At 46.2% G+C, this 27,633-nt stretch overlaps 2 protein-coding genes across 6 annotated transcripts in view; one reads left to right on the top strand and one right to left on the bottom strand.

Annotated features, from left to right (window-relative positions):
- Positions 1 to 430: 430 nt before the first annotated feature.
- Positions 431 to 20,285, bottom strand: LOC307201006 (uncharacterized protein). Of its 3 annotated transcripts, none has more exons than XM_079950124.1 (7): positions 20,195 to 20,285; positions 11,359 to 11,421; positions 9,463 to 9,513; positions 7,615 to 7,653; positions 7,163 to 7,186; positions 6,531 to 6,617; positions 431 to 1,789 (listed from the first exon to the last, which is right to left on the bottom strand). In XM_079950124.1, exons 2-7 carry the CDS (start codon positions 11,410 to 11,412, stop codon positions 1,442 to 1,444), a joined length of 603 nt encoding a protein of 200 aa, XP_079806250.1. In that variant the 5' UTR covers positions 11,413 to 11,421; positions 20,195 to 20,285; the 3' UTR covers positions 431 to 1,441. The 3 variants fall into 3 exon arrangements, with proteins under 3 accessions (XP_079806250.1, XP_079806251.1, XP_079806249.1); XM_079950125.1 differs by lacking the exon at positions 20,195 to 20,285 and adding an exon at positions 18,772 to 18,922; XM_079950123.1 differs by lacking the exon at positions 20,195 to 20,285 and adding an exon at positions 17,381 to 17,468.
- Positions 6,570 to 27,633, top strand: part of SH2D4A (SH2 domain containing 4A) — a 53,727-nt gene continuing 32,663 nt past the window's right edge. The window contains exons 1-3 of one of the 3 annotated variants that reach the window (XM_079949788.1): positions 6,570 to 6,709; positions 20,745 to 20,960; positions 26,754 to 26,913. In XM_079949788.1, the coding sequence (XP_079805914.1) occupies positions 20,795 to 20,960; positions 26,754 to 26,913 (326 nt within the window). In that variant the 5' untranslated portion in view covers positions 6,570 to 6,709; positions 20,745 to 20,794. The other 2 variants (XM_079949789.1, XM_079949787.1) reach the window with 2 other exon arrangements.

Raw genomic sequence — 27,633 nt, 5'->3', positions numbered from 1 at the left:
GGGATATGCGTATTACCTCGTTATGAAAAACCGCATTATGGCCTGCATAGACATCTTACTGACATTTACTGAATGCAGCTATTTGACTTCACCCCGTTGGCGCACTCCCTTGTCTCTTGAGACAGGCACATGCCAATAACAGTTGGGGCAGAAGTCCTCAAAAGTGACAAGGCCACAAAACAGTGTTTCTGGTTTCTCTGCTGAAGGGCATGTGCACTTTTAGAGGTCTTTGCCCTATCCAGTGAAACACCAATTACCCAATTTCCCCTGGTCAACAGGTGGATTACTGTATTTTTCGCTCTATAAGATGCACCAGACCATAAGACGCACCTAGTTTTTGGAGGAGGAAAGCAAGAAGAAAAAAAATTCTGAATCTCAGAAGCCAGAAAAGCAAGAGAGATTGCTGCGCAGCGAAAGCAGCGATCCCTCTTGCTGTTCTGGCTTCTGGGATAGCTGCACAGCCTGCATTCGCTCCATAAGATGCACACACATTTCCCCTTACTTTTTAGGAGGGAAAAAGTGAGTCTTATAGAGCAAAAAATACGGTAGTTATCATACCAAAATGAACAGAGCACTGTTGCTTATTGTGGCAATAGTATAATAATACACTTGAGTGTCTCTCGCTTTTTTTATTTAGGAAAGATTGAAATTGCAAAACATCACCAATATGTCACCATGAGAGAACTGACCAGTACAGAAATGAGGGGTGAGATATCTGTGGCTTTTCAGATGGGCACTGTGCCACTTTTCAGACGGACTCCCAACTCCCTTCGGCTCCCGCCATGGTGTCAGGGATGATGGACATTGCCGTGTAACAACAACTAGACGGCCCATCCTTGGCTAAATTAAATGCATAGTTTCCTATTGGGATGTACTTGAGAGAGAAAATAGGAATAAATGGATATAATGAATGGGTGGGAAATCTTGCTGTCAAACCATACAGAGGACAGACAGGAGACAAGACTCACACATTTCCCCTGCTACTGCCGTCATCACCCTGCATTTCCCTGTGTCAGGAGTCCCATGTTTTTCAATGAAACAACATAGTACTGAGGACAGAATTCCTTTTCCCGAGAACCCCAGCTCCCTGCAAGTTTCTAGTGGTTAAACTGATCTTGCGCTCCAAACTGTGAGCAATGCCTGCTGAAATTTCAGAAGCCTGATGGGTGGCTGAGTAAGAAGGAATAGTGGTTAATGGCAGAGCTTCATAGCTTGCATAGTTCTATTACTGGGAGAATTGGAATAAACAATGCAAATTTTCTCAAGTTGCATGCATGTCATTTGAACCTGATTAATGGGCTTGCTCTGTTCCCTCCACATTTTCTCTGGAATCGGCTGCAAATCACACCAGAAATGTTCCTGGGTATTAGCTGTCTCTTCAAGTACCAGGAGCCCAGTTATATATGGGCTGTTTGTAGAACCAGGACGCCTGGATTTCTGGTTAAGCATCCCCTCTGGGTTCTTTCGTGGTATGAGAGGTGGAAGGTGTTGTAGCTAGGCTGTCTAGAGGAGACTCACTCGTCGTAATCGCTGGGTAGTCCCTTCCTCGGGTCTCTGAATCGGGTCCCAAGGGCTTGGCGTGAGGGAATGCAGCAGGGATGCTACTGGGCCTGGGCAAGTAGCTTGGAGAGTGGATCTTCAGAAAAGTAAATGGCGATGTGGCTCCAAAGAGGTCTACTCTTACACCCGGCTTGATCGTGCTGGATGCTGGAACGCTTGGGGCCTTCATTGCCAACATGTCTGTTTGCCTTCTGGGGATTTTTGCCATTGTGTGGAGCCGTTGGCTGGGCTGTGAAGAAAATGCAGGAACTGTGAACATGCTGGACTGAACCTTTTATGGTGAGAGTTGTCAACCAGTAGAAGCCAACTTACTCAAACCAACTGGCTCATCAAATCAAGAGTCCCTCCAAACTCTATAGTTCTATGATTCCATGATGCAGCCTTAATATAGATGCCTGTTCAAAGCAAACGAGCTGAGGAAATGGAGCTATGAAACTGAAAAGTCTCCAGTGCAAGTGTTGTCTCTGCCATGAACTCACTTAGATGGACTTAGGCAAGCTATTCTTCTCTCAGCCTTAGCCCCCATTTGCAACAGGGGTGGTAATGTTGATCTGCCTTACAAATAGAATTGCCAAACATTGTAATGCAATGGTACCTCAGGTTAAGTACTTAATTCGTTCCAGAGGTCCATTCTTAACCTGAAGATGTTCTTAACCTGAAGCACCACTTTAGCTAATGGGGCCTCCTGCTGCCGCTGGAGCAGGATTTCTCTTCTCATCCTGGAGCAAAGTTCTTAACCTGAGGTAATATTTCTGGGTTAGCGGAGTTTGTAACCTGAAGCGTATGTAACCTGAAGCATCTGTGTACGACTTAAAATCGTTGCTCATTGAAGGAGGGAAAAGCCATCTTTAATATATATCTTTAATTCTGCACGGCAGTAAACACACCAGAAGTAAAATGGCCTCTTAAGTAAGACACTTAACAGCCTCCCTGATTATTAAGTTTCCTTTAATCCTGCAGCCCTTTGTCTACCCTTCTCATACACTAGGATTTGGGGCTGTTGGGACGAAAATGCTCTCTGCCTGTTCTGCTGAAGTATTCTGGAATACAGATAGAATCAACTATCCCAGCTTGCATAAAAGGTAAAGGTACCCCTGCCCGTACGGGCCAGTCTTGACAGACTCTGGGGTTGTGCGCCCATCTCACTTAAGAGGCCAGGGGCCAGCGCTGTCTGGAGACACTTCCGGGTCACGTGGCCAGCGTGACATCGCTGCTCTGGCCAGAGCCAGAGCCAGAGCCAGAGCCGCACACGGAAACGCCGTTTACCTTCCCGCTGGTAAGCGGTCCCTATTTATCTTCTTGCACCCGGAGGTGCTTTCGAACTGCTAGGTTGGCAGGTGCTGGGACCGAGCAGCGGGAGCGCACCCCGCCGCAGGGATTCGAACCGCCGACCTTTCGATCGGCAAGTCCTAGGCGCTGAGGCTTTAACCCACAGCGCCACCTGCGTCCCCCCCAGCTTGCATACCCCGAGTATATAACACACTTCTCAGGTGTACGGATCCAGGCCACTCTTGCAGCTATGAGCAAAGGATAAGGATCTGCTCCAAAGCATCACTGCGGTTTGAAAGAATTCGCCGCTGCGTATAGCCACCTCAAGAGCTTTTCAGCACATTTTTAGTGCGTTATATTCAACCTAACTTCCCACAAGGTGGCACTGTGTTTCTGAGAATACGCTACAATTTTAAGAGCTGGGAAAATGCAGTACAGTGGTACCTCAGGTTACATACGCTTCAGGTTACATATGCTTCAGGTTACACACTCCGCTAACCCAGAAATAGTGCTTCAGGTTAAGAACTTTGCTTCAGGATAAGAACAGAAATCGGGCTCCGGCGGCATGGCGGTAGCAGCAGGAAGCCCCATTAGCTAAAGTGGTACCTCAGGTTAAGAACAGTTTCAGGTTAAGAACAGACCTCCGGAACGAATTAAATACTTAACCTGAGGTACCACTGTACAGCCATACCATGTTACGTTTGCTTCACGTTGCGGCTTATCAGGTTATGAACACGGCAAACCCGGAGGTGTTTACTTCCAGGTTCGCCGCATGCGCAGAAGCGATCTGCACACTTTGCGCACGCGCAGTAGTGACACTCTACTTACTGACTTTTCGGGGTGCAAACGGCACCCCAAAACAGATCGCGTTCGTAAGTAGCGGTACCACTGTACTTTTCGCTCCAGCACTGCCTTCAATAATCATTCATCTTGTTTTTATTATTGCTTGTAAGCCGCTCTGAGCCCGGCCTTGGCTGGGGAGGGCGGGGTATAAATAAAAAAATATTTATTATTATTATTATTATTATTATTATTATTATTATTATTATACTGTTCTAAATCGCACTGTGTGGCTTGCGGTTAGGCAAATGTCATCAGCAATTGCTGGATGCAACGCTACACTGAGCAGCTGTATGCATTACAGATGCAGGAAAACAGCCCTCACGGCTTGCACTTTTCACCACGCTTATCTGCCTTGTCTGAAATACGTTTTATGTACAGTGGTACCTCTGGATGCGAACGGGATCAGTTCCGGAGCCCCGTTCTCTTCCTGAAGTGAATGCAACCTGCGTCTGCGAGTGCGCGGGTCACGATTCGCTTCCGCGCATGCGTGTGACGTCATTTTGAGCGCCTGCGCATGTGTGAGTGTTGAAACCCGGAAGTAACGCGCTCTGTTACTTCCGGGTCGCCGCGGAGCGCAACTCGAAAATATTCATCTTGAAGCATATTTAACCCAAGGTATGACTGTAACTTGTACCCAGCAGCGTAGCGTGGGTTGTCAGCAAGGCAAGTAATTTGCGCCCCCTAACCCGGGGCAAGGCAAGTAATTTGCGCCCCCTAACCTGGGGCAAGGCAAGTAATTTGCGCCCCTAACCCCTAACCTGCCGCCGCTGCCAGCTTCTTCTTGCTGCTGCCTGGGCTGGGGTATTTACGGTAAGGTAGCCACGGCGGCGGTGGCGGGTCCGTGTCAGGTGATCTGAGGCGAGTTGCCGCTGGCGCTGCTGCCCAAACGACGCCGCTTGCCCGGAGGAGGAGGAGGGCAGAGAGGCGAGGAAAATGCAACATGGCCCAGCCGCTGCAGCAGCAGCGGCGGCGGCGGGGCTGTGAGGAGGGGCTGCCTGGCGCGCCCTCCGCGGCCCTGACACGCGGGGACCGCAGCGAGCACCGAGAGCCGCTGCCTGCCGGACGCCTTCAGCCCGGACGCGCGCACAGCTCGTCGGTTCCGCGAGACATGGGGCTCTGCTACAGCCTGCGCCCGAGGCTCTTTGGCGACTGCGGAGGCGGCGAGCGCGCCCCCCCAGATGTTGCGCCCGGTGCGGCTGGCCCCCCCTGCACCCCCCACGCTACACCACTGCTTGTACCTATGGGACTGCCTCTCTTGGTATGCCCCACGGAGGACCTTACGGTCCACAAATAATAACATATTTATTGGAGGTCCCGAGCCTCAAGGAGATTAGACTGGCCTCGACCAGGGCCAGGGCCTTTTTGGCTGTGGCCCCGGCCTGGTAGAATGCTCTGTCACAAGAGACCTGGGCCCTGCAGGATTTGGCCTTTGGTCGGGGTTTGGTCTGGCTCCCCCTTCCCTTTCAGAAAAATGACCTCCCAATTTCTCTCACAGCCCATAAAAATTCAGCACAAACAGTTGGGCCTGGTGAGCATTGCAGGTTCCCAACCTTAATCTGTGGGTTGCCATCTGATTGGATTTTATTCTGATCCTGATCTGATTTTAGGATGTATTTTAATTGATTGCCCAGGTTTATGCTAATATGTTAACACATTTGACGTTAGCCGCTCTGAGCCCGGTTTTGGTGAGCCAGGGATGGTGGGGTATAAATAAATTATTATTATTATTATTATTATTATTATTATTATTATTATTATTATTATTATTTTCCTTCTCAGCAGGGCTTGCTCCCAAGGCTTGCATGCTCCCCACTGGGAAGATGTTAAGAATCTTACTTCAGATCTGCTCAAATACGCCTAGCTGTGTGTAACAGTTGAATTTGGAACACATGACCCCCCCCCAAAAAAAAAAATCCTGGGAAATTTAGTTTTCCCCTCACAGAACCCTTGACAAACTACAGTTCCCAGATTCTTGGTGGGAGTCAATAGCTTTAAATGGATGGTGTGTATCCAGCCATTGTGTGCTCAAATTGCCTTTATCCCTTCACAGGGCAGCAATGGCTACTTTTTTGCTTTTCAGGTTGAAAACCTTCCCAGGTTTGCCTTGTTTCCAGGTAGCCCCAACACCTGCCCTCAGTGCTCCATTATTATGTATGCCATCACAATTTTATATCCTGTGCATCGCATTATAAAACACAACACAGTTTTGAGCCCCGTTGATTGTTTTGTCATATTGGTAATTTTCAGTGCAGGTGAAATAATAAATTGGGAGCCTTGTATTAAAATAAAAAGTCACCTGTTTAGGAATCTTACAGGCGTAGTTACGAGAAGTGACTTAAAAACAGGAAGCTGGACCCAAATCTCAAATTGCTTGATTTTTTCCCAACCAGACGCGAGGGCAGCTGAGCAAATATTAAAACAGTGAGGAAGGGATGGATGTTGCTGTGAAACACACAGGGAGTATTCAGCAAAGTTTGGAAACTTAAATCACTGAAATCAGCAGAGCTTGCTTAGTGATGTTCATTCACTTCAGTGGGTCTACTTTGAGTAAAACTTAGTTGAACGCTGCCCCCGCAGGGGGCTGTTCTGGGGGCAGGGACATTATTTTCTCACTTCCTTTTTTCTTTTTTTCCGTATTATTAAAGATTTTCGTGATTTACAAATTTTCTCAGATTCTGACACCCCCCCCCTTCTCTCTAATTTCGTCTTCCTCCTCACCCAGGAGGCTAGCAAGGGAGGGACAGATCCTGCTCAACGCATGACCCCTTTTTAAAGTAGGCGAAACAGCAACGTGCCGTATTAAGCCCTTGGGTTGCCCATCCCTGGGCGAGACAAAAACAAGTTTACGGGTAAATTACCAGTCTCAGGAACGTGCAGCAACTTGCCCTGTAGCCTAGGCCACCGCTGCTGTCACTGCTGTCTGCAAAAGGCAGGCGAGATCCACTCTGTAGGGGAGAGAAAGAGGAACAGAAAAGTCAGGATTCATGCCGCCTTCTCCAGATGGATCTGGCATGACGTCTAAAATCTGCAAAACAAGGTACTAGTTCTCATTTTCCCTCCCGTGAGTTTGGGAAAGAAACATCGGCGCTCTCCGATTGCTGCCCCGAGCAAGTGAGCAGTACCGTATTTTTTGCTCTATAAGACTTACCTTTTCCCTCCTAAAAAATAAGGGGAAATGTGTGTGCGTCTTATGGAGTGAATGCAGGCTGCGCAGCTATCCCAGGAGCCAGAACAGCAAGAGGGGTTGCTGCTTTCACTGCGCAGCGATCCCTCTTCCTGTTCTGGCTTCTGAGATTCAGAATATTTTTTTTCTTGTTTTTCTCCTCCAAAAACTAGGTGCGTCTTGTGGTCTGGTGCATCTTATAGAGCGAAGAATATGGTGTATTTAATGAACATTGGCTTCAAATCTAAGATAGCAGCAGACTTTTAATTTTTAGGAAAGGGCTGAGCAGCTTTTCTGGGGGGAGTTTGGAGATTAGCAAACACTTACGCAAAGCTGTTGAGGCAGGATCACCTATGGGAAAGCAGAAGAAAGGGAAACATAAAATACTGGTCAACCTTATTTCCCTTTTCTGTCCTGCTAATACTGCCTCCATTTTCGGTGTCTGCACCCCAAGGGGGTATTTGCACCTTCCACTTCCTAAACAGACCGAAATCCTGCTTTATTTCCCCACCGCCGCTTGTATTTTTGTGTGTGATTTATTATTTTATGTATTTATCCATCGTTTCCACATGCACCTCTCTCAGGGTGAGGGAGGTATAATATAAAGCCAAAACAGTTAAAACCAAAACAGACAACAGTAACTGGGGGGAAAGACAGGCAGGTTTATCAGTAAAACTGTTCTGTAGGTATGATCTGAGCCGTATCTCGGAATACATTGCAAAATTCCAATTTGCTTTCATCCCAAACTAGCAGCGATTGGTGTAAGAGGTTCATTATACCTGCTGCGGGAAAGGTTTGTAGCTGTTGACTCTTGAGACCTGTGGAAGGACAAGGGAAGAGAAGGTTATTTTCACATGTCCATGTTTAAACAGAGGTCTTTTGAGGGCCCATGGGTGCTGACATCAAAAAATCTATATATTTATCTTTTGTTTATTTCTTAAATTTGCATTCCCGCCCTTCGTCCGAAGACCTCAGGGCAGTTCGCAGCAGAAAAATGCAAGATAAAAACAATAAATACATAATAAAAACAAGGATAAAACGAGCCAATAATTTCCCCCACCTCACATTTTTGCTTGGCACCTAAATGAAAGCAGAAGGCAAGACTCTCCAGGGAGAGTATTCCACAAACTGAGAGCCACCGCGAAAAAAGAGGTAGTTTTTGGCAAAACTTATGGGAGCAATAAGGAAACAAGAGGGAGGAAAAACTTTAGAAAAGATGGGGGGAAATTTGTGGGCTATCTGAAATGTTATTGTACACATATAGGTTCACTAGCAGGATTAACTTAAACCAAACAGTTAAAATTAATGTTAAAAGCTAACTAGGGAGTAATTATTAATTGGAGTAATGAAGGAGATGCAGTGTTATAAATTAAAAAAAAAATATATAAGAAACCACAAAAGGAGTGAGGAATCAAAATAATAATAATAATAATAATAATAATAATAATAATAATAATAATATACCACCATGTACCCAGAGGGTGGTTCACAGAACAAAATCAAAATATAAAACCACAAAATACATAATCAAAACAACAACAACAACAACAACAACAACAACAACAACAACAAACCAATAACGTTATATTTTTGTGAAAAATATTGGATTGTATCTATGTCAAAATATTATGGGAAAATAGAAAAATAAAATTCATTCAAAAAACAAAAGAGGTAGTTTTACCTCTTAATATGACAGTCTATATCAGCTAACAAAATATATGTCTTTTACCAAATCACATTCTTTTATTTTCATACATTTGCAGGACTGAGGGGAATGGTGTGTGTGTGTGTGTGTGTGTGTGTGTGTGTGTGTGTGTGTTTGTGAACATTTTGGTCTGATGAGCATGAAAACAAGTTGCAATACTTATCAAATGCCCCCAAATTAACAAGTGTCTACAGCCTGAAGCCCCTTTTCAGCATGAGGTCCTGGCCAAATGGCGCCCCCCCCCCTTCCGCCCTGTGTTTAAACATACAGATGTTTCTATGCACCAGGCGCACATGTAAAAATAATGTCTTTGTGATTATCTGCAGGGTTTTTTTCCAACACACGCACTCTATTTCTGTACTTGTTTTCAGAGTGGCACGGGTTTTAATTCATATTTCCTTACACAGCAGGTCACAGTGGTGCTTTAAAGTCCCTTTAAAAGCAGCAAGTGGCTGCCTTCAGAAGGGAAGCAATATTTTGCATAGTTTAAAGCTCTGGGATTAATGGACTATACATCATTTCGCTGCTTTATTGTTGAAGGCCTGCAGTCCTGAATGACAATGGTCTGGCCAGTATGGGAGGCGGAAAAAGCTTGAATGGCTCAAAGAAAGATAAAAATTTTGCTATGCAGTTTATCTTGTGCATAATTAGGATGTTATAAGAAGCACTATTTGCCTTGATGAAGTGTAATTATACTTGAAACATGTTTCACAACATCTCTTTTGATGTTGACCTCCACGTTTCGTTAAGGGAGTTAAAATGCATATTCATTAATGCTAATTGAAAGTTAATTTAATTGTGAATTAAAATTGAATTTTAATGTATTTAATTGCTCGATCAATTAATTTTAATTAAAATTTCAATTCTAATTAAAGTGTGTATTAATTTTAACACAACAACAACACCAGCACTTTGCACTTACCAGTTTTGCATAGTGTGCCCCGTGGTTTGAAATGGGGTGGGTTGCCACAATCTGCCCAAGAAATAGAAACAGAATATATAATCACAAATGTATTGCAAGATGTCAATATGTGGTGATCATTAGGGATAGTGCTATTTTTCTAGAAAAAAGAGGGGCCAGAATAGAGTTCCAGCAGGAAAAAAGCTCTGATTAGGGGCATCCATCCTGCCCAAGGGATTTTGGAATATCTGATGCACTTGGGAAGAGATGTCTGAGCCATTATTATGTTTACCAATTAAATGTAAAGACATTAAGGTTCTTTGATGGGTCTTTTAATCCATTTAATCTGGATTTACCCTTTCGCAGAGAAGTTCAATAAGCAAAAACAAAAAACCTGTAGCTAATTTTTCATTTCCAAAGGAAGACCCCTTTCTTGCAGATACAGTCGTACCTTGGAAGTCAAACAGAATCCGTTCCGGAAGTCCGTTCAACTTCCAAAATGTTCGGAAACCCAAACACAGCTTCTGATTGGCTGCAGGAAGCTCCTGCAGCCAATCAGAAGCCGCGGAAGGCCCGTCAGATGTTCGGCTTCCGAAAATCGTTTGAAAACTGGAACACTCACTTCCGGGTTACGATCATTCGGGAGCCAATTTGTTCAGGAGCCAAGGCGTTTGAGATCCAAGGTACGACTGTATACATTATCATCTTATTAATAATCTTATTAATCATCTAATTAATAACAGCGTAGCCTGCTGCTCCTGTTAAGGACTTTTAATGATTTCCTACCAACACCGGCCCTACCATTAGGCAGTGTGAAGCAGAACCCACAGTCAGTAAATGCTGGAGGAGGTGGGCACATGTACCTTGCGGCCTGCCCTACACCCCCTAAGTGAGTCTGCTGCCCTCAGGAAGATGCTGTCCTGTTGTCAAGAGACCACTAAAATAATCAGTGAGGTTTATTGACGGGTTGATAAAAAAAATCAGTGTGGCACGAGCAAATTTTTATTCTGAAAGTGGCATGGACAAAAAAGTTTCAGCACCAATGGCATTACGTCCAATTACCCATCTCAGAGTCCTACTTGCAAGTAACCGTGCTACAGGCTTTGAACTGAAGCATCTCCAGCCCTTGCTCCAATGCTTGAACAGTAAAGGTAAAGGACCCCTGGACGGTTAAGTCCTGTCAAAGGCGACTATGGTGTTGCGGCGCTCATCTCACTTTCGGGCTGAGGGAGCCAACGTTTGTCCACAGACAGCTTTCCGGGTCATGTGGCCAGCAGGACTAAACCGCTTCTGGCGCAACGGAACACCAGAGCGCACGGAAACGCCGTTTGCTTTCCCGCCGCAGTGGTACCTATTTATCTACTTGCACTGGTGTGCTTTCAAACTGCTGGGTTGGCAGGAACAGGGACAGAGCAACGGGAGCTCACCCCGTTGCGGGGATTCGAACTGCCGACCTTCCGATCGGCAAGCATAAGAGGCTCAACGGTTTACCAGGGGTCAGCAAACTTTTTCAGCAGGGGGCCAGTCCATTGTCCGTCAGACCTTGTAGGGGGCTGGACTATATTTTGGAAAGGAAAAAAATGAATGCATTCCTATGCCCCACAAAAAAACCCCTTTTAAATAAAAGGACACATTCTACTCATGTAAAAACACGCTGATTCCCAGACTGTCCGTAGACCGGATTTAGAAGGCGATTGGGACAGATCTGGCCTTAGTTTGCCTACCCATGGTTTAGACCACAGTGCCACCCGCTTCCCCTTGCTTGATCATTAGGATATATAGGAATTGCAGAGGAAGCTGCCACGTAGCTCAAGTATTGTCTACACTGACAGCAGCTCTCCCGGGTTCTGACTGGACAGGCATCTCTCCAAGCCCTAACTAGAGCTACTGAGGACTGAAGCACTGAGGAATACTTACCGCAGGAGAAAGAATAATTCCAAGGAGAAAATGCAGGTCCGTGCGCTTCATCATTGCGAGGAGCTGTCAACGAAAGAGCAAAGCGGTATTTTGCCATTTCATTGGCTCCCAGTACGTTTCCGATCACAATTCAAAGCACTGGTGCTGACCTTTAAAGCCCTAAACAGCCTTGGTCCTGTATACCTGAAGGAGCGTCTCCACCCCCACTGTCCAGCCCAGACACTGAGGTCCAGCACCAAGGGCCTTCTGGCGGTTCCCTCGCTGCGAGAAGCCAAGTTACAGGGAACCAGGCAGAGGGCCTTCTTGGTAGTGGCCCCTGCCCTGTGTAACGGCTTCCCAGCAGATGTCAAGGCAGTAAACAACTACAGTCATACCTCGGGTTAAATGTGCTTCAGGTTGAGCATTTTTAGGTTACGCTCTGCGGCGACCCGGAAGTAACGGAGCGTGTTACTTCCGGGTTCTGCCGCTCGCGCATGCGCAGACGCTCAAAATGACGTTGCGCACATGCGCGGGTTGCGTTCGCTTCAGGATGCAAACGGGGCTCTGGAACGGGGCTCTGGAACAGACCCCGTTCGCATCCAGAGGTACCACTGTATTTTACTTTTAAAAGACAACTGAAGGCGGCCCTGTTTAGGGAAGTTTTTAATGTCTGACGCTGTATTTTTTTTAATATTCGGTTGGAAGCCGCCCAGAATGGCTGGGGAAACCCAGCCAGATGGGCAGGATATAAATAATATATTATATTATAAATTATTATACCGAAGAAGCTGTTCATTGGGCTCAGGATTCTGGGTAGAGTTAAGGGTAGAGTTGAGATCTTCCTGTTGCCCCCTGCTCAATATCACCAAGTGAAATATTTGTAGGAGGAGAGCATATCTGGTTGGCACACTTTCTACCTGGGAGAGCATTCGGCTATTTGCCCCTCCACAGACACACTTGCAGACAGAACTGATGTAGCCTATTTGTTTATTTTGTAACACAAGGAAATCTTGAACAAAAACTGATTTTTTTTAAAAAAGTGATGTCGTCTGGCAATAATAGCTGTTTACTGTTCCTGTTCCTAGAAGGAACTTGGCGCTTGGGGTTTTAAACCTACCAAAAACATCTATTTAATATTTGCCAATGCTTGTAAACTTGCTTGCTTGTTGGACGATTGAACCAGTCAGGCAAAGTGGTGGTGGTGAATGTTTTATGGGCAGAAAAGCAAGGTATCGATACATGACTTAACTTCGCTGTGGGCCGACATTGGGTAAACAATAATGTCTACTATATAATCATAATCAGACTGTTTTGCCTGAGTTAGCCACAAAAGAAGAGCAAATGCATGTGGGGAAATCAGGAAATAGGACCTGAGAACCAGGGGAAAGATTCCTAGGTTCCCAGAAACTGGTATTCAGAAACGTTGCTGCCTTTGGCCTTCCAGGAAGGAACTAATTTGTGCAATTTCTGTATGGCTAACATACAATGCACCACCAAGTTTCTCAACACCTCTCCCCTTTGTGGGCCATCTTACTAAGAGACATTTCCAACCATGTTTATAGAAGGAGCAGAATATGGGGCAGTGCCCAAATCTTTAACCCTTTAATCTCCTGGGACAGATATTACCAATCTCTTGGTGACAGTTCCGTTCACCCAGCAGCATTCTGACAGACGAAAGTGTCCAACCCCCCCCCCCTTTATTACAGTCGGGCTGCACAATAAATAAAGTTGGTGTCATGTTAGCAGTCAAGCCCTCTCAGTACCAGGCCCCCCAGGAAAACCACTAAATATAAGTACTTAATTTTTAATCCCCCTGTTGTTTTGTGAATGTTACAGGAGGCAATAGGGACACGGGTGGTGCTGTGGGTTAAACCACAGAGCCTAGGACTTGCCGATCAGAAGGTCGGCGGTTCGAATCCCCGCGACAGGGTGAGCTCCTCTTGCTTGGTCCCTGCTCCTGCCAACCTAGCAGTTCGAAAGCACCTCAAAGTGCAAGTAGATAAATAGGTACTGCTCCGGCAGGAAGGTAAACTGTGTTTCTGTGTGCTGCTCTGGTTCGCCAGAAGCGGCTTAGTCATGCTGGCCACATGAACCGGCCAATAAAGCGAGATGAGCGCCGCAACCCCAGAGTCGGTCACGACTGGACTTAATGGTCAGGGGTCCCTTTACCTTTACAGGAGGCAATGGAATCTAGGAGAGTGACTCTCTCTCTGTATTACAACTTTGATTCCCCCAGCCCCTTTTACCACTGCAACTTTTGACAAATGCTTTGCCACATCTTGTTTAAAACATGATAGGTTCATGACCGAAGGCCGCATAAAATGGCTTTGGAGACCAAAACCAGCTTGTGGGCCACCTGCTGGCATTCCTATCCTTGGACCAAGCATCTTGATATGGTCAATAAAAGGTAAAGGACCCCTGACAGTTAAGTCCTGTCGCAGACGACTCTGGGGTTGTGGCGCTCATCCCACTTTACAGGCCGAGGGAGCCGGCGTTTGTCCGCAGACAGTTTTTCCGGGTCATGTGGCCAGCATGACTAAGACGCTTCTGGCGAAACCAGAGCAGCGCACGGAAATGCTGTTTACCTTTCCACTGGAGCAGTACCTATTTATCTACTTGCACTTTGACATGCTTTCGAACTGCCAGGTTGGCAGGAGCTGGGACCGAGCAACGGGAGCTCACCCCATTGCGGGGATTCGAACCGCCGACCTTCTGATCGGCACGTCCTAGGCTCTGTGGTTTAACCCACAGCGCCACCCGCATCCCTAATATGGTCAATAGTCTTCCCAATTGCCTGTGTTCACCATGCCTGGCAATGATGCACCTTGAGGTGCCAATGGACCTCTGGAAATGTGGAGTTAATTTATTCAGGGCAGGGGTCTTTCCCAACATGGAGCTACCCGTTCCACCTGCAGAAAGTGAAGGTGGGCAGAAGCTGGAGGCCTGCCAGCCGTAGTCCATGGAAAGCACCCAAATGGGGCACCCTGGAGGAGGAGGGGAAGTGCTGAGCTGGCTTGGGACCCACTGGATCCCATGCCAGCTGCATTCCATGACTTGAAGCAGTGGGACCAATTGCTACACAATCTCCAAGTTGGCACAGCCCAGAGCAGTCTTTTGCCTGCTTCTCCACCTTCCTCCCTGGGAGGGACCAGATGTGATGGTGGCTTTGCCACCCCATCACCCCCATCGGCTCTCCTGACCAGGGCTTGGATTGCGCAGTTGTTTTTCATTCTCTCACCCTGCCCATTTCACCAGAGAGACCCAAGGCCGCTAACAATCAGTAGTCAAAACAGATTAAAACAAGCATAAAGGTAAAGGTAAAGGGACCCCTGACCATTAGGTCTAGTCATGGACGACTCTGGGGTTGTGGCGCTCATCTCGCTTTACTGGCCGAGGGAGCTGGCGTACAGCTTCTGGGTCATGTGGCCAGCGTGATTAAGCCGCTTCTGGCGAACCAGAGCAGCGCACGGAAATGCTGTTTACCTTCCCGCCGGAGTGGTACCTATTTATCTACTTGTACTTTGATGTGCTTTCGAACTGCTAGGTTGGCAGGAGCAGGGACCGAGCGACGGGAGCTCACCCCTGTTGTGGGGATTCGAACCGTCAACCTTCTGATTGGCAAGTCCTAGGCTCTGTGGTTTAACCCACAGCACCACCCGCGTCCCAGAAAAACAAGCATAACCTGTACCTAATTGGTTTTAGAGGTTTGGGTATTAAGACTGTGTGTCTGGATTCATTCTTGGCTGGGAGGTTTTTTTATTGTAACCTGCGCAGGGTGAAGGTTATAATATAAATGTTTAAAAGTAAAGGTAAAGGAACCCCTGACAGTTAAGTCCAGTCACGAACAACTCTGGGGTTGTGGCGCTCATCTTGCTTTACTAGCCGAGGGAGCAGATGTTTGTCCACAGATAGTTTTTTTGGGTCATGTGGCCAGCATGACTGAGGCGCTTCTGGCGAAACCAGAGCAGCGCACGGAAACCCTGTTCACCTTCCCGCTGGAAGGTAAACAACTGGAGTGGTACCTATTTATCTACTTGCACTTTGACGTGCTTTCGAACTGCTAGGTTGGCAGGAGCAGGGACCGAGCAATGGGAGCTCACCCCGTCGCGGGGATTCAAACCGCCGACCTTCTGATCAGCAAGCCCTAGGCTCAGTGGTTTAGACCACAGTGCTACCCACGTCCTGTAATATAAATGTTAGTGATAAGTAAATTAAAACCCAGTGTATGTCCAGGGGAATACATTAACATACAAATATGCATCCATGCATAGTTTTATTACGCTGCCTTTCCACAGTTCAAACCATGCTCAAGGTGGCTTACATTAAAAATAAATAACTACTGCATAATACAAGGGACGCGGGTGGCGCTGTGGGTTAAACCACAGAGCCTTGGGCTTGCTGATCAGAAGGTTGGCGGTTTGAATCCCCGTTATGTGGTGAGCTCCCGTTGCTCGGTCCCAGCTCCTGCCAACCTAGCAGTTTGAAAGCACGTCAAAGTGCAAGTAGATAAATAGGTACCGCTCCGGCGGGAAGGTAAATGACATTTCCATGCGCTGTTCTGATTCGCCAGAAGCGGCTTAGTCATGCTGGCCACATGACCCGGAAGCTGTACGCCGGCTCCCTCGGCCAATAAAATGAGATGAGCACTGCAACCCCAGAGTCGGTCACGACTGGACCTAATGGTCAGGGGTCCCTTTACCTTTACCTTTACTGCATAATAAAAGTAGTCATAGATAATAAATGAAATGTTAAAAAATACACAACCATACTGAACAATTTCCTCATATATCGCAGCAAAATCTAAAATAAAGATTAAAAAAAAAAATCAACACCAACAGCAGCAACACACACACACACCCAACAGAATTCGTGAAAACAATTGATATAACACTATTCACATAGAACCACATAGCTGGAAGAGACAGTGAGGGTCATGTAGTACAACCCCCTTCAATGCAGGAATATTTTGTCCAACATGGGGCTCAAACCCACAGCCCTGAGATATAGAGGTCCAGCGCCGAGGGCCTTCTGGCGGTTCCCTCATTGCGAGAAGTAAAGCTACAGGGAACCAGGCAGAGGGCCTTCTCGGTAGTGGCGCCCACCATGTGGAACGCCCTTCCAGCAGATGTCAAAGCAATAAACAACTACCTGACATTCAGAAGACATCTTAAGGCAGCCCTGTTCAGGGAAGTTTTTAACGTGTGATATTTTATTGTATTTTTGCTTTCTATGGAAGCCGCCCAGAGTGGCAGGGGAGGCCCAGCCAGATGGGTGGGGTATAAATAATAAATTATTATTATTATTATTATTATTATTATTATTATTATAGAGTCTCATGCTCTACCAACCGAGCCACTCCAGTTTCACATCTTTGCCAGGAAACGACTCAGTATCACATGTACAAGATCCAGGTGTGTGTAGACAGAAATATAGAAACAAAATCAGATCATCGGTCCATTTAGCTCATTATGGTCTGCACTGACTGATATGTTAGAAACTTAGCTTTGAATTCTTTAAGATGCAGTACTGGAGAGTGACAAGAGAGTCACAGACCTGCTACAAACACAAGGCACCCTTTCTAGTGTGCAAGCAAAATCTTTTTTTTTTTTCAAATAATGTTTATTCAAATTTTCCAAAAAAAAAAAAATTACAAAAAGGAACACAGAATACAGAAACACAACATATCCAAGAGAAAAGTAAAATAAAGAGATAAAAAAGCAAAAAACAGCCAAAGAGAAAAAAAGAAGAAATACAATCAAAAAACCCAGTCTTAATATAGTTCCCTTTCTTAACTTATTTCCTTGACCTCCTCACACCTCCCCTCTTTGTATTCTACTTCAAATAGATATTTCAGCAAATCCTTCATCCTTGTTTTTATCCTTATAACTTATCTTAATATACTGTAATTTTCCATTCTCTCTTTTACCAATTAGCCATCCACTTTTACTTTATTTAATCTTATTTCTCATTTAAAACTTATATATCTGAACTTATTCTCTTGTGTGCAAGCAAAATCTAGTGCAATAACCGAATCTGTGCTTACCAAGTGCATCTCTTCCACGGACCCTCAGCAAGGCAGTGTTCTCTTCCCCAAAACTGTCCTCAAACAGATCCACAACATGTTTTCGCCAAAACTCTTGAATTATATTGTTGTTGCACAGTTGCAGCTATTACTGTTGGACGGGGGCAAGGGGGTGGGGGAACGGGACCCTGCCAATGCGAAGGGCACTTTTAAGCGCTTAAAAATAGCCAAACAACTACCCTAACTCTAACCACAGTATTCCTCATGTAAGGTAGTGTATAATTATCTCCCTGTTTGTTAGAGGTGCAGTTTCTTATGTCTGCAGATCAGGATCAAACTGAAGCCCTTCTACGTGGTAGGGAAATCAGCAATGACTCAAAACATATGAAATCCTAGGCTGCTGTCCTAATGCAGACTCACCTGGTCCTATTTAGACTCCATGGTTTGCTGCATAAAAAGGTGAATACTAATCTGAGTGCTCCTATTCAGCGTTCCAGGTTTCCTCTCCTTCTGTCCTCCAGGACATTCTAACGTTTTAGGAGCCATTATTATCTTTCAAGGGACGCAGGTGGCGCTGTGGGTTAAAGCCTCAGCGCCTAGGACTTGCCGATCGAAAGGTCGGCGGTTTGAATCCCTGCGGCGGGGTGCGCTCCCGCTGCTCGGTCCCAGCGCCTGCCAACCTAGCAGTTCGAAAGCACCTCCGGGTGCAAGTAGATAAATAGGGACCGCTTACCAGCGGGAAGGTAAACGGCGTTTCCGTGTGCGGCTCTGGCTCGCCAGAGCAGCGATGTCACGCTGGCCACGTGACCCGGAAGTGTCTCCGGACAGCGCTGGCCCCTGGCCTCTTGAGTGAGATGGGCGCACAACTCCAGAGTCTGGCAAGACTGGCCCGTACGGGCAGGGGTACCTTTACCTTTACCTTTATTATCTTTCAACTAGCACTTATTGTCTGTGACTCCTGTGGGCTCACTCCTCATTGGCCTGGTCTTCTTGTTTTTATCCCTGCTTTGCCTTTATGCCTCCCTTGGTTTTAAAATACATATTGCTTGTCTGCGTGCCTCTGGATTCCCCTAAGCAAGAGGATACCACCCTCTCTCTATTTTTTTGCTCAGTGCCCCATTTTGGCTCCAGTCCTGTCAGCACTCAGTTCACTGCTGGAGAGAGCGACAAAAACTCACCTGCGACAAAATGCTGCAGTGCAGTTGTCGCCCCAAAGCTCTGGGGAGTGCCCGGATGACAAAGGCAGCTGTGGTGCATAGTTCACTTCTGCTTATTCCCCAAGCCTATCAGCAATGCTTTATTTCCACATTCTCTCCACATTTTCCATTCCAACACCCTCGTCAATCAGTCAGTCAGTCAATCAATCAGTCAGTCAGTCAGTCAGTCAAGGTGTTATGTACTGAAGTTCTCACCCTGGGCCAGCAGGGGCATACTGTAGATAGTTTTCACTCAGGTCCACATATGCAAATAAGGGGACTGAAAGTGAAAGTGGATAGTTACAGAAAGTGGTTACTGTTGCATTGTAGTGGAGTTCTATATAAGCAGGCTGGCTGAACCCTTCAGTTCAGTTCTGGCTTGGCCTGTGAATAAACAAGAGCTGTTTGAATAATTGCTGTGTTGTCTGATATGTTCACCCACAACTTAACACAATCAATCAATCAATCAATCAATCAATCAACATTCCATGCTCTTTGCCTATGCTCAGTCCACTTCTTGTTAGGCTGTTGCAGGAGCTGCCCCTTTGGTTCTTTTACCCAAAATATTTTTTTGTTCTTCTGCAAACCTTCAAGTTGTCCCCAAGCCTGCTGGGACTTGAGACCTCCCTCTTGCCTGTGGATCACCTCTTGAATGCTATGATATATATGATGTGTGTCTCTCTCTGTGTGTGTGTGTGTGTGTGTGTAAAACGTGTCTCAGCCTATGATTATTTATTTACAAAGTATTTGATAATTATACTTCTCCCTGGGTGTGCTTTTCTGTCAAGGGTAAAGTTTTAATTGTCTAAAATTACCTTCTTCTTTCTATGCCCAGGTACTGTGGACAATTTTCTAGACATGGGCGGGTTTCATATTTGAATCATTGGATTAGGAGGAAAAAGGTGTGCGCCCATCGCTACCCCATGATTAAATTTGACACTCTCTTTTTTAGACGTATTAAAATCTTTGTGTCCTACGAGTGGTTTTGATAACTCCACTTAACCTCTCACCACCTTCCTCCAGTCTTCACATTGGGCCAAATTTACATTGGGCCAAACTCGTTGGGGCATTACCGTATTTTTCGCTCTATAAGATGCACCAGACCATAAGACGCACCTAGTTTTTGGAGGAAGAAAACCAGGAAAAAAAAATTCTGAATCTCAGAAGCCAGAACAGCAAGAGGGATCGCTGTGCAGTGAAAGCAGCGATCCCTCTTGCTGTTCTGGCTTCTGGGATAGCTGCGCAGCCTGCATTCGGTCCATAAGATGCACACACACTTCCCCTTACTTTTTAGGAGGGAAAAAGTGAGTCTTACAGAGCAAAAAATACGGTAATTGTGTTGATGCAATTAAAATGTCCATTGTTTAAAAATGTAAACAGCAGCCACGGGAGCAGGGCAGCAACTGGACCAGTGGGTCGGGAAGCTACACACACACTCCCCACTGCAGTTCCAAAATCTCCCCCCCCCCTCCAGCTGCTATTTACATCGGGAGGGAAGGCCTTGTTGGCGCAAGAAATTCCACCAGTCACAAATGCTGGAAACTGACGTGATTGCACCCATGTGCATGCCTGTTTACCATGAAGAATAATACCTCTCTTCTTTCCGTTGGTGTTTACTCATTGCCACTGTCACTTTTACCTGTGGGCATGCCCTCTTCTGCCATTGGCCAGAGATCCCTTTCTTAAGATTTGAAGTGAGAAGAAAGGTTACGGTTCGCCTCTCCCCGAGGTTGATACATTAACTTCCTGGTCTCCTAACAGCAGGGTTTGCTGAGTCAGAGAGGTAAGCCACACCTGTAACTTTAGCTATGAAGGAGTGCTTTGACACAGGCGTTCTTGTCAGCAAAAAGCATCCTCCGAACCTGGCTGTTGTTTTGTTCACATGTACGGATAGAGAGATGGGTAAAAGTGCTGCTTAGCTCCGGATGCTGAGTTTCCATCCGAGGGCAGCCAAGTCCTTGATTTATTTGTTTCCTCCGTGAGCTCTCTGTTTACTTTTGAAGTCCTTGCAGGAAGTCGGAGCTAAAATAGGTGCAGCTATTTGGGAGTGTGTAATTGCCATGTAGACAGCCTACATTCCTGCTGTGTCTCTTGGGTGGAGAAAAGGTTCTGCTTCTCCTTGGGCCACCGAGGTGGTTGTCCTGGCCAGGCGAGGAGAGTGACTTTTCCTCTCTCTTCCGGGGGTTCAGTCTTGGCACCACAGATCTCCTCCGTCCATGCCCAGGAGCATTCTGCAGCCATGCTGAAGCAGATCCTGGCAGACATGTACGTGGACCCGGAGCTCCTGGCAGAGCTGAGCGAGGAGCAGAAGCAGATCTTGTTCTTCAAGATGAGGCAGGAGCAGATCAGAAGATGGAAGGAAAGAGAAGTCGCGGTCACTTCGCCGCAGCCTGCAGTGAAGAAAGGTCAGTGAACAAGCGGCTCTGCTGGTGCCTGGGCATTTGAAATCTAGTGGGAAGAAAATGAGCGGTTGTTGGTTGTTATTTGCATTTATTATTGAGATTTCTATTGTGCCCTTCAAGCATGTTTTCAGGGCAAATTAGAATACAACACAATAAGTGAAGCTTTGGGGTAGGGTGTAAGAAAGTACTTCCCTACAAATGGAAGTTAATACCAAGTATTATACAGTGGTCCCTCAGGTTAAGTACTTAATTCGTTCCGGAGGTCCGTTCTTAACCTGAAACTGTTCTTAACCTGAAGCACCACTTTAGCTAATGGGGCCTCCTGCTGCCACCATGCCGCCGGAGCACGATTTCTGTTCTTATCCTGAAGCAAAGTTCTTAACCCAAGGTACTATTTCTGGGTTAACAGAGTCTGTAACCTGAAGCGTATGTAACCTGAAGCATATGTAACCCGAGGTACCACTGTATGCAAGTCTTTAGATCACTAATAATCATAAGAAGCCTATTATGTAGGTCAGTAGTACTATTACAGTGGTACCTCGGTTTACATACGCTTCAGGTTACATACGCTTCAGGTTACAGACTCTGCTAACCCAGAAATAGTACCTCGGGTTAAGAACTTTGCTTCAGGATGAGAACAGAAATTGTGCGGTGGCAGCGGGAGGCCCCTTTAGCTAAAGTGCTGCTTCAGGTTAAGAACAGACCTCCAGAACGAATTAAGTTCTTAACCCGAGGTACCACTGTATTCCTAAACTGGAGAGGGGAGAAGTCTGTGTGGATGGAGGGGGGAAGGAAGGCTGAGAGACAGAGACAGACAGAGAGAGCTACAGTTACCTGAGGCCACCTGGTGAGATCATTGCAGAGGTGAGATTTGAGGTGAGGACTTTGTTTCAAACAGCAGCTGTCTCTCCCTCTCACCTCAGTCACTATGCTTCACTAGCTACATTAAACACACAAGCATCAGGCTGCTCAGTAAATTTATTTTGAAGTGGTTCAGGCAGGTCCAATTCCTAGTAGATCACTCATAGGGAGAAAACCCTCAGCTGTCACACACAGCTCTCCTTTCTCATGGAAATGAAGTAACTCTGTCTACCTTTCCCCCTTTGTAATAATAATAATAATAATAATAAATAATTTATTATTTATACCCCTCCCATCTGGCTGGGTTTCCCCAGGCACTCTGGGCGGCTTCCATAGAAACCAAAAATACACTAAAATATCACACATTAAAAGCTTCCCTAAACAGGGCTGCTTTAAGATGTCTTCTAAAAGTCTGGTGGGAGGGCGTTCCACAGGGCAGGTGCCACCACCGAGAAGGCCCTCTGTCTGGTTCCCTGTAACCTCACTTCTCGCAGCGAGGGAACCGCCAGAAGGCCCTCGGTGCTGGACCTCAGTGTCCAGGCTGAATGATGGGGGTGGAGACGCTCCTTCAGGTATAGAGGACCGAGGCCGTTTAGGGCTTTAAAGGTCAGCACCAACACTTTGAATTGTGCTTCGGAAACGTACTGGGAGCCAGTGTAGGTCTTTCAAGACTGGTGTTATATGGTCTCGGCAGCCGCTCCCAGTCACCAACCTAGCTGTCTCTGTATTATTTGTTAAATTTCTATACCTCCCTTCTCCGAAAATCACAGGGTGGTTGACAATATAAAAACACAAAAACGCGTAACATAATAACAAACAAAAGCAATACCCCCCACAGTATAAAAGGCCAGATTGTTTAATTAGCCAAAGGCCTGGTTGAAGAGGAATGTTTTCACCAGGTGCCTTAAGTTTTGCTACATAGGCGCCAGACGAGCCTCCCTAGAGAGAGCATTCCACAACTGGGGAACCACCACGAAAAAGGCCCCGCTCTCATGTTGCTACCCTCCAAGCCTCTCATGGAGGAGGCACACAAAGAAGGACTTCAGATGTCCAGGTCGGTTCATATAGAGACAGGCAGTCCTTGAGGTATTGCAGTCCTGACCCATTTATGGCTTTATAGGTCGGCACCAGCACTTTGAACTGTGCCTGGAAACGAAATGGAAGCCATTGCAGTCGTACCACCACCACCACCTGGCATTTAATATCTACTCTGAGTAAAACTACCTGGTCAGACCTCACCTGGAGTATTGTGTCCAGTTCTGGGCACCACAGTTCAAGAAGGACACTGACAAACTGGAACGTGTCCAGAGGAGGGCAACCAAAATGGTCAAAGGCCTGGAAACGATGCCTTATGAGGAACGGCTAAGGGAGCTGGGCATGTTTAGCCTGGAGAAGAGGAGGTTAAGGGGTGATATGATAGCCATGTTCAAATATATAAAAGGATGTCACATAGAGGAGGGAGAAAGGTTGCTTTCTGCTGCTCCAGAGAAGCGGACACGGAGCAATGGTTCCAAACTACAAGAAAGAAGATTCCACCTAAACATTAGGAAGAACTTCCTGACAGTAAGAGCTGTTTGACAGTGGAATTTGCTGCCAAGGAGTGTGGTGGAGTCTCCTTCTTTGGAGGTCTTTAAGCAGAGGCTTGACAACCATATGTCAGGAGTGCTCTGATGGTGTTTCCTGCTTGGCAGGGGGTTGGACTCGATGGCCCTTGTGGTCTCTTCCAACTCCATGATTCTATGATTCTATGATTCTACCACCCTTGGTTTCTCAGTGGAGCCATCTTGCCCTTCAGTTCTGAAGAACTCCCAGGATGGCTTACAATGAATGGAATCCAAGTACTGTAACAGGAATACAATTGTGTTCATGTCAAAGCATCAGATCAGTAACAGTAATCAGGGTGTGTTTCATTGGAGGAACAGGAAATCCCAGTGATGAAATCAACCATACCATAGGCTCTCGTGCAACGGGCGAGACGGCACTTTTACCTCTCACACCGTTGGACCCGCTCGCACTTACCGTATTTTTCGTCCCATAGGATGCTCCGTCACATAGGACGCACCTAGTTTTTTGGGGGGGAAATAAAGGAAAAATTTTTTTCCTTTATTTCCCCCCAAAAGCAGGTTGGGGAAACCGAACCAGGTCGAGGAACAGCGGGATGGCGGCGCTGCGCCTCCCTGCTGTCCCCCGAGCTTGTGGGGCTGGCCGATGTCTGCCCGGCGCGAGGGGCGCTCTGCTTCAGGGTGCCCCACGCGCCGGGCGGCAGGCTGCTATCCACAGCGTGGAGAGCCCTGCGGGGAATTCCTGCAGGGCTCCCCACGCTGCGGATGTCTTCCTGAAGCCTGGAGAGCGAGAGGGGTCGGTGCGCACCGACCCCTCTCGCTCTCCAAGCTTCAGCGAAAGGCTGCATTCGCCCCATAGGACGCACCCAGATTTCCCCTTCATTTTTGGAGGGGAAAAAGTGCGTCCTATAGGGCGAAAAATACGGTAGATAAATTGCCCCCCCCCCTCACTGAACAACCCTTTACCCAAAGGATTCTTTTCCTTTCCTCTTAAAATTCTAACCCAGAGTATCCTGCAGGGGACCTTTGTGAGGGGATATTTAGTACAGTGGTACCTCAGGTTACATATGCTTCAGGTTACAGACTCTCCTAATCCAGAAATAGTACCTCGGGTTAAGAACTTTGCTTCAGGATGAGAACAGAAATCGTGCGGCGGTGGCACAGTGGCAGCGGGAGACCCCATTAGCTAAAGTGGTGCTTCAGGTTAAGAACAGTTTCAGGTTAAGAACAGACCTCTAGAACGAATTAAGTACTTAACCTGAGGTACCACTGTAAGTTGGAGTCTCAGACAGGTTTTCTTTAAATAAACAATAAAGATTTACTTAAGGCAAGATAGTATATAACACAAATGGATTAAACTTAGGTTACTTGAGGAATGGAATGTGATTTCACTTTAATTCGCTCTCAGTTGTTTTTGGCATTATAGGTTTGGTTCCTTTGTATGGTGATTCTTTCAGTTATCCACCCCCTTTAACAATCCTGCTCCGGAGGTACTTTAAGTAATAGACCCAAGGGCTCTCCACACACCCCTCCCTTCACTGGGTTTTGGGAGTTTCTTCTTTTGCTTGGAAGAATCTCTCCCCTCCAGACTAGATTTGAGTCCCAAATAGGCTGTTCCTTTCCAGCTCCTACTTTATCCTGGCTCAACCTCTGCCTCCCAGTGAAATTCTGGTCTATTTCTCCTGCAGGACACCACACTCTGTCCTTCACAATACACTCAGAGTGGAAATTGTTTTTTTCTTTCCAACTTTTTCTCGCATTCACTTTTTTTAAAAAAATAATACTTATTAAAGTTTCCACAAGAAAAGTTACAAAAATAATAATAAAAAAGAAAAAAAGATACAAAAAATACAAACACTGAGAAAAACAAAAACAATTAAAAACAAATCCCTCTTTCTATATCTTACAGTTCATTTACTTATTTTCATGACTTCCTCACACCTCCCTTTTTTGTATTCCAATTCAAATAATTCAGCAAATCCATACTCTCTCTATTTTCTCTTAATTCTTTGTCTTCACATATTATAATTTCGAGTTTTTGTCTAATATCCATCCCTTTTTACATATTCCTTTTAACTTTATTGCTAAAACCACTTCGTTTCATTCCAACATCATTTTAACATTCAATAATTTTACAATGTTTCTGTAAATAATCTTTGAATTTCTTCCAATCTTCTTCCACCAACTCTTCTCCCTGGTCTCGGACTCTGCCAGTCATTTCCCACTTTTTCTACCTCAACCTGTTTCCCTACCTATCTCCCCAACCTCTATTCCAACACAATTCAACCAACTCTTTCCTCATTCTCTTTCCTGGAACCACGGCCAATCAGAGACTGCCATTCACTAACCATTTTGCTGGCAGGGAAAGAAAGAAAAAAACGAAACACTTTTTGATCCAACCAGTCCAGCAAAACCAACTTTTTCGTCACATCTCATTCTCCACTTGGCAAGCTCCCTTATGGTAACTGCAAACCTGCAAGCTACCACATCTAAACAAACGTGGGCCATTTTGTGTACATTGCTGGGCTGCTTCCAGATGGGAGATTACTGTGGAAACTGTTTGCATGAAACACACAACGTCATAATCAGACACTCAGAAGTAAACCTGGTGTGTTCTGGTCAAAGAAACTGGGATAACTAAGGAGCTGGAGAGTCGCACACCCCCAATTTATAGAATAAGATCACTGGTGCATCTAACCTAGGGTTGTCTTTTCTGCCAGCCCATCTCAGAAGACAGAGGCAGGTCTTTCCCAGGTCTGTTAAATGAAATTTTTAACTGGCTGCTAGGGGCCAGTTGGGACGCGGGTGGCGCTGTGGGTTAAACCACAGAGCCTAGGACTTGCCGATCAGAAGGTCAGCGGTTTGAATCCCCACAACGGGGTGAGCTCCCGTTGCTCGGTCCCTGCTCCTGCCCACCTAGCAGTTCGAAAGCACGTCAAAGTGCAAGTAGATAAATAGGTACCACTCCGGCGGGAAGGTAAACAGCGTTTCCGTGCGCTGCTCTGGTTCGCCAGAAGTGGCTTAGTCATGCTGGCCACATGACCTGGAAGCTGAACGCCGGCTCCCTCGGCCAATAAAGTGAGATGAGCGCCGCAACCCCAGAGTCGGTCACGACTGGACCTAATGGTCAGGGGTCCCTTTACCTTTACCTTTAGGGGCTGAAAATGGGCTCTCATTATGCCAGCCATTCACTTTGCCAATGAGCTATGAAAACACACACTCCATCATGGGTTGTGCTGGAATGAGGTCTGTGCAGTAAGGACTGGACTGGTCAGTGTGTTGGCCTAGTCAACACACTGTGTATCATTGCCCTGGCTGGGAGGTCCCTTCTCATGGGGCCTTCCTACTGAACCTTGTTTTTTTTGTTTTGCAGTCCATGGGAAATCCGTTCAGTGGAAGCTGGGAGCAGACGGTGACGTCTGGGTGTGGGTGATGGGCGAGCATTCTATGGACAAGCCATATGACCAGCTCTGCAGTGACCTTCTTGCTGAAAAAGTGAAGCAGTTGTCGCTTCAAGAAGCAGGGGCAATAAGGTTGGTATGGCTTTCCAAACATTCAGAACAATACTCAAAAATCTGGCGCAACCGGTCGGGCCAGCTGGTTTTTCCTGACAGACGAAGGGATCAGGCACTGACTAGTACAAAGTGGGAACCTCTCCGTTCAGATGAAAGATTCTCCAAACCATGCTTGCCTTTTAAAGACCTGCCTTTGTCAGTTTATGCTGTGTGAGTGTGAAATCCTGTTCCAAATGCACTTTTCTTGACTACCCAAAATATTAATAGTGTTAAAAGGTGTTTTTTTTTGGGGGGGGGAGGAGCAAGGATCCCCTCAACTCCTGGGTGCTAGATGCTCCCCATAATTCCTGGATTTTGTAAAAGTTAGAATTAATGGAGGTTTGATTAAACTGTGCCAAACTCTGCTGGATCCAGTTTATGTTGGCATAGCTAGTTGAGTGTGGGTCATTGGAGGAACAAAGCTAATAATGGGCTCACCGTTAACTCATCAAGAAAGACATTAGGAAGAGGAAGACTATGTTGGACACGGAGGATAGGTTCTGTCCTGTAGCTATGTGTTAGTAGGTGGTGACAAAAGGGTTTTAAGCAGGGGTCAGCAAACTTTTTCAGTAGGGGGCCGGTCCACTGTCCCTCAGACCTTGTGGGGGGCCAGACTGTATTTTGAAGGGAAAAAATGAACGAGTTCCTATGCCCCACAAATAATCCAGAGAAGCATTTTAAATAAAAGGACACATTCTA

This window comes from Podarcis cretensis (assembly GCF_951804945.1).
Source record: "Podarcis cretensis genome assembly, chromosome: 13".
Taxonomy (NCBI): Eukaryota; Metazoa; Chordata; class Lepidosauria; order Squamata; family Lacertidae; genus Podarcis; species Podarcis cretensis.
The sequence above is the reverse complement of the archived record's forward strand: the minus strand, read 5'-3'. Positions and strand labels throughout refer to the sequence as shown.